Source organism: Nicotiana sylvestris, chromosome 9 (genome assembly GCF_000393655.2).
Source record: "Nicotiana sylvestris chromosome 9, ASM39365v2, whole genome shotgun sequence".
NCBI lineage: Eukaryota > Viridiplantae > Streptophyta > Magnoliopsida > Solanales > Solanaceae > Nicotiana > Nicotiana sylvestris.
The window spans coordinates 5,678,160-5,685,045 of record NC_091065.1 but is presented as its reverse complement, the minus strand read 5'-3'; the positions used below and the strand labels follow the sequence as shown (position 1 = coordinate 5,685,045).

At 36.5% G+C, this 6,886-nt stretch overlaps 1 protein-coding gene across 7 annotated transcripts; it reads right to left on the bottom strand.

The window, feature by feature from the left end:
* Positions 1 to 935: 935 nt before the first annotated feature.
* LOC104223859 (UBP1-associated protein 2B-like) lies at positions 936 to 5,174 on the bottom strand. Of its 7 annotated transcripts, none has more exons than XM_009775373.2 (4): positions 3,953 to 5,174; positions 3,402 to 3,759; positions 2,701 to 2,734; positions 936 to 2,017 (listed from the first exon to the last, which is right to left on the bottom strand). In XM_009775373.2, exons 1-2 carry the CDS (start codon positions 5,067 to 5,069, stop codon positions 3,413 to 3,415), a joined length of 1,464 nt encoding a protein of 487 aa, XP_009773675.1. In that variant the 5' UTR covers positions 5,070 to 5,174; the 3' UTR covers positions 936 to 2,017; positions 2,701 to 2,734; positions 3,402 to 3,412. The 7 variants fall into 7 exon arrangements, with proteins under 7 accessions (XP_009773675.1, XP_009773676.1, XP_070012597.1 ...); XM_009775374.2 differs by having other exon boundaries at positions 2,705 to 2,734; XM_009775369.2 differs by having other exon boundaries at positions 984 to 2,479.
* Positions 5,175 to 6,886: the final 1,712 nt, after the last annotated feature.

Sequence of the window (6,886 nt, the reverse complement as noted above, 5' to 3'; positions counted from 1 at the left end):
ACTCGTTGGTTATCCATTTTTTAAGTGAATAATATAATTCATATTCATATTTAGCTCAATTTTAATAAATTTATTATCCAATACATGTTTTAGTGGATAATATGAATAAAATACTACTTTTTAATCCATTTTGCTACAACTAATTATTTCTTGTATATGTTTTCAACAAGTTCCAACCATACCCGTTGAAAAAAAATATTTTTAGATATTTTAAATATTTATATATCATTGATAACTTTTTGTTAGCTAAAAATAATTAAAAGACACAAATAATGGCTACTGAGCTGTAAAGAATACCAAAATATGGTCCTTCATTCTTTCTCAAGGTTCTCTCTTGAATGTATATTAGGGGTTAAGGGAGTCTCACTCTTTATTTTGAATCTTGATAAACTCGTAGAGAGATATTGGATGATAATTTTTTCCTTAAATCCGCCATACATGAAATTGGTGAAAATATTTTTCACCGAAAGGAAAAATAACTTTTCTTTACCAAGAGTAATTGTCAACCCACACCACTTGCTTGGTGATCAGCTATTCACAAATGCTACTCCCTTGATCGAACACATAGTTTTAAAAAAAAAAAAAAAACTGAAAATTTATAATCCTAAACAAATCAAAGAGGAACCAGAGTATTTATATAATTGTCAAAGTTTCTAATTAAGGTTAGAATTATAAATTTAAACTAGATTATTTCAAATTTATAAATGGATCGTTCTTTTTTAAACGGACCAAAAAAAAATAAGTTCACATAAATAAAAAAAAAGAGGGAGTATAATCTATAATTATATTACCTCACGTACACTCACACCCTATCAAATACTCGGAGAAAGATTAGAAGTTGCCGTCTGCCAAAGTAGAACATGTTCCACGAAACATTCCATGAACATAATCAACATCTAAACGTCCATGGTTGATGAACTTACTCAAGGGAATCATCAATGTTTAATTACTTCCCTTTTGCTCGATTTCTGAAGTCAATCAGGTAAAGCAACAACCAATATCAACACAATTAAACTCCCATGATACCACATCAACCCAATTTCAGTATTACTGGTATTGCAATGCTAAGTGATTAAAACCTAGACACTCAAAACTAGAGCAACAAACAACAGGTTAGAGCTATTAACCCACCTCTATGAAAGGCCGTTGGGGATCAAGAGAAGCAAAGCCAAGCTCATCCAACCTTTCTAGGATTCTATCATGTCAATTTTTGTAGCCTCGGGGGTAAGAATCTTTAGCCCCAATTGCGTAAGAGTGCAAAGAAGAGAAATCAGCTCAACTGAGCAGGCGGTGCGGGTTTGGAATTGGGGAAAACCCTCTTCATGAAAAACCACAAGTGAAATGTTGATCCATTTATTAACCACATGCCAGAAATATCATTTGCTATGCATTTTGCTATCTTTCTATATAAACATCACTAGAGCACCAAGTCCTGGAGAAGAGACATTTTCTGCTGATCTGACCCGCCAGCCATCTTTAAAAGCTACAACCATCTTCAAATGCCAGGAGGACCATCCTGCTCAGCCCCTGGATGCAAAATATCAAAGCTACAAGGCATTCTTGCATCACACCCTTCTGTTAGAATCCTCCATTTCATAAATGTTAATACAATATAATGTTAAAATGATCAACTAGGAGAGGAAACCCCTCCCTCTTCCGAAAGATGTGTATATTTAAAATCAAGAAAAGGCTTTGAAGAGTCAATTAGTGCGGTTTGTAAAGCTGTTGATAAACCAGTTATAGCAGAATATTTCAGAAACCTTTCCATTTCTCAAACCACCATTTCAGGTTAAAATAAGCCAATAGACTCTTCAGGAAGAAAATAAAACTTAACCCCACCATGAAAATCAAATCTTTACATATTAATATTTCAGTGGTTGTGACGAGGAGACCAAATCAGGGTTCAGTCTATTTATAAAGTTCATTCTTAACCCATAAGCATAACAGGCTTCAAACACTGAAAAATAGAGGAAGCAGAGGACACCTCCAGCGAAATGCCATGAACATCACCATTTACCTGCAACGGCAATTGCTACAAGATAATCCTTAAAACAAATTAGCTGACTATTCGATGTGTTCATAATGTAATTCTTTGAACCGATGGAAAAGCAAAAGTTGCTTCTTATGAGACACTATGATGCTGGGGGGAGCAGTAGAAGAAACCATTCAGAAAGTAAGATGTTTGAAGGTTAGAAAGACATTGCTAAATACTCAAATACTGGTGAGAGATGGGTAGGATACCCTATCGTCTTCTCAATCCTTTTAGATAGAAAAGTTTAGTGCAAAATACTACATAGTGTTTAAAAACATTCACCAGAATAGAAGTACTTGACTAAAAAGAAAATACACAATGAAGATCATGGACTTTTAATCAAAAGGTAACTTTTGTCATAGTAAAAGACTTCATTTGGAGAGTGCCCGGAACTTCAGAAGAATCACCAGTCCAAAACTAAAAGTTTGATGCATTTTATCAAGGAATCTGCACAATGAATAGGTAAAACATAAAAAACTAAGTAAAAAAATATTTTTAGCAGAAAAACCCATGAAATGCAGGTGAGAATAATACCTTGAGAAAAGTGAAAGACAAGTCAAAAGATATTGATTTTATGCAAGACAGAAATTTAACAAACAAGCAAGATACAGTAACATAAACAAGCAAACCAGATGTCTATGAGCAACAAACAAATCAATAAATTTTACCTACTTGGAAGTACAACCATCGCATTACTGATACCTGTTCAAGACAACAAAATGGAAAACGATAACACCATAAACCTTCTTATGCAAATTGATGTTACCTTTCTAGTCTATGTCTATTCTTCGATATTTTTTGTATGGGCAGTTTCTGGCTACCTTATCATGGTTTTCCTTTAGTGCTGCAATATTATTGAATAATCAACAAGTTTTAGGTTACAAATTACAAAAACTATGTTTCAGTCAACCACGTGCATAATAACACATCAAAGACTTCCTCCACAACAGACACAATGAGACTAGGATTACATGGAGTAAGAGAACATTGTTACCAAGATTCTCAGATTTAAATGTATTTTCTAGTCCACCTAGACTGTCAGATTTGAAAGTATTTTGCAAATTAAGTAAAAGCCTAGGTGGTTAAGATTATAGTCAATGATGCATTACACAAATTGCTAAGTAGTGCCCCAGCCTTTTAAACCACTGAAGATGCATTACATTTAAAATGGGCATGATATAGAAATATAAACTAGTACATGCTACACTCCGTTAATATAGATGCAAGCAATGCAAACAAGAAAATAAGCACAGGAACCACTCAAGTCCATGGTAAGAAATTCCACGTGGAGTACAATATTGCCCTGTTAGCAAATTTAACTCTAAAAGCATTAGACACCAACATGCAAAGCATGAGAGAGAGATCACACCTTAAGCTTTCCTAGTGACCTCCATAGCCTGGGTAAGGAGCACCACCCTGTGGTCTTGCACCGCCCTGCATCTGCGGGTTTTGGTACTGCATCGGCTGAGCTACATAGCCACCAGCAGCACCCTGGGCACCATATCCTCCAGCATTGTTCATCACTGGGGGCACACCCTGAGGATTCACTGGCCCACTAAAACCTCCAAGCAAATTCCCAATCCCCAAACCAGCTCCTTGGGTAGCTAACAGGGCTGTCAAAGCCTGCCCAAGAGCCGGAGCCACAGCAGGATTGAATCCCACAGGTGCAGGCCCTGATGGCGCCATCAAATGCCCAGCTGATGCTGCTGCTCCACTACCACTACCACCTGAGTTTTTTAAGGAAACAATTAAATCAACTTTACTGCAGAGGATTTAAGTTACATGCATGTAATGAATTTTTTACAATGCTATAAATTCTGCAATTACATTTTAAAGTGACAAACCCCAATCAAATCATTGTATACAAGTGTATTCAAAAATTAGAGAAACCAACACAAACATAGTGAAATTCTTCACTACCTGAATATTTCCCCTTCTTTGCAGGATGCTGATAATACTGCTGGTGCTGCTGGTGCTGAGGGTAATGCTGTTGCGGCTGCTGGTGCTGCTGATAGTAGTTCTTATTGTGCTTCGGCCCATCAACGGCCTTCTGACAATGAAGTGTATGCCCTTCAAAGCTCTTATGTGGCTCCTCCAACGCCTTTCTTGCACTCTCGACACTCTTATACACAAACAAACAAAACCCCTTGGGCTTCCCAGTTTGCTTATCCAATCCAAGTGGACCCTCCTCAACTTCACCAAACTTAGAGAAAAACTCCAACAGCTTTTGAGGATCAAGATCAGCTGCCACATTGCTAACAAAAATCTTCCTCTGAGTATACTCAGAAACAGGTGGGACAGCCGCTGCTGTAGGGGGCGGGGCGGGGACCGGCCCAGCCGAAGCCAGCTGGCAAGAAGTCATCCTAGTACCAATTTTCTTCTGTGGTTCTCTCAATGCTTTCCTAGCACCACTCCTATGCTTAAATAAAATAAACCCATATCCTTTTGACTTCCCACTAACCTTATCTGTAACAGCCTTACAATCCTCAATCTCACCGTACTTCCCGAACACGCTCGTTAGGGTTTCAGCTGTAGTGTCCCAACCCAAGCCGTGCACGAAGATTTTGCGGTGCGCCGGATCCTTATCGGCCAATTTCTGAATATTATCCTTCAAATTAGGGTAAGTAACTAAAGCTTCTTTTATAAGCGCTGTAAGTTGATCCTTCGTGAAAGGTTCTAGAAGCTTCTCGAGTGGCTCATCTTCTAAATCCTCTTCTTCGTCGCCTCCTCCTTCCTTCTTCACCTCACTACCGCCTCCGTTAACTTCATTTACGGCGTTGTTTCCAGATCCTGGATTTTCTTCCTCTTCTTCTTCATTATCATCACCGTCGTCGTTATCATCTTCTTCTTCGGGATCTGGTTCTTCTTCGCCCTCTTGAACTGCTTCTTCTTCTTCTACGGCGTCGTTTTGGTACTCTTCTTGTTCTTGTTCTTGTTCGGGTTCGAGATCTGCTGATTCTTGTTTAATATTTTGCTGTTCTTCTTCTACTGGTTGTGCGGCGGCTTCGGAAGCTCTGGTTTTTCGCTTCTTCGCCATGGAAATTAGGGTTTGAGGTAGCGACAGAGATTAGGGTTTTCTGAATTGGGGGCTAGGGTTTCGGGAGAGAGGAGGATAAAAGCGAAGTAGAGGCTGATATTTATCTCGGGGGTTTGGATTTGGTTATCGGGTCGGTTTTAAGAGATTTGTTTTTTGAAATTAGTTTTGGAATTATTATTGATATTAAAAGGAATATTATTGCGGTATTGATTTTGATTGTTTCTCAAGATTTATGAATTCTATATTGGTATCAATTTTGGTTCTTGAAACTTTCATTACTTACACGTGGTAGGCGAACCTACACTATGGTTAAAGGGTCACAAAATTCCGTTAGCCTCGACAAAAACTATATATATATATATATAAGGATCCCTCATATATTTTACTTTTTCTTACCTTATTACTATTCCCTTGGTAGTCAATTGGTTTATTTTTATCTTTTCTAAATTAGTTTAGTATTAATTTATTTTATTCTTTTTCAAATTTCCCCTTGCTTAGAACTTTCTTTTTTCTTTAAAAGTTTTATTTCTCATGTATCTAGGAGGAAAATCGAAAGATGTAAATTAAAGAACTAAGCATGGTAATGAAGTAAAATAAATTGTTTGTACTAGAACGAGAGTGCAGTTGGATCCACATAATCATCAATAAAGTTAACCTTTTGGAGATAGTAAAATGCAAAATAACTTGGACAATTTCCCGTGTATTTTCAATATGGACAGTTGCAAGTGGCTTATGATTTTCTATGCATCAACAAGATGTTTGCTTTCTCAATTCTAATTGGTGATGCCTAAACATTTAACTAAATAACATCTAACTAGCTAGAACCACATTGGGATATTCTATACAAGAATTTACACATTAAAATTCAAACTTTGCACGGTTTGTATGTATAAATATGAAGAGTTTAAGTATGAGCAGATAATGTTATGTTAGTACCAAATTAGTTATGTTAGTGAATATTGAATTTGTATTTTCTTGATACGTATCATAATTATTATGTTTTCATAGAATTAGCAAAATTTGTTGCTGGTGATTGGCATATCTAAAAACAGCGGTGCTCCCGCGATGCTCAAATCCTGGGTCAGCCTCTGCATGTGAAGATGCATGTTGCGGTTCTTCTCATGGTTAGTTGATTTTTCAACTGTTTGATTCCATTGCTATTCATCTTTTCAACCCTTTCTCGCCTAAGACAATCAATCTCTATGATTTTTTTGATAAAGTTACTCTATCTGAGAATCCTCTACCATTCTATAGTATAATTTTGAGGTCATTGCTACAGTTAGGTGTTTGGGCCGGTCCCATGAGTTGGCCATCCTAAAACCTGCTAGTAACACCTAGATTTCACTCGTTAATGTGATATATCAACAGTACCACATATATATATATCTGGTCAATAACCATATTGAACTTCACTCGTCGCACCTTAATCTACAGGAACGATAGTGACACTATTGTTAAGCTACAAAAGAAATAATTCTACAACACACAAGTAAAGTTCAATATGGTTATTATTGAACAGAAATATATAAGGTATGTTAAGGCTAAACCTTTTCTTCATTTTGGCATGATCCCGTAATTAAATGCGTTTGATAACGAGAAGTTTGTACTCCGGAATTTATGTACATTATCCTAGTCTCATAAGTTATAGTATTCTCCCTTGCTGGGAGGATTTTATCTACGGACAACACTACTATTTAAACAAAAACATTACCTTTTTAAAAGTGATTTACAAGGATTATAACTACTTTCACAAGGTTACATAAATACAATTAGTTCAAAAATTTAACCTTTTAATTAGATTATATACAACTTTCATT

Coding starts and splice junctions, on each gene's coding strand:
- LOC104223859 (XM_009775373.2), bottom strand. CDS start 5,069: ATGGCGAAGAAGCGAAAAACCAGAGCTTCCGAAGCCGCCGCACAACCA. Junction 3,760..3,952: donor AAAGAAGGGGAAATATTCAG/GTAGTGAAGAAT, acceptor TAAAAAACTCAG/GTGGTAGTGGTAGTGGAGCA.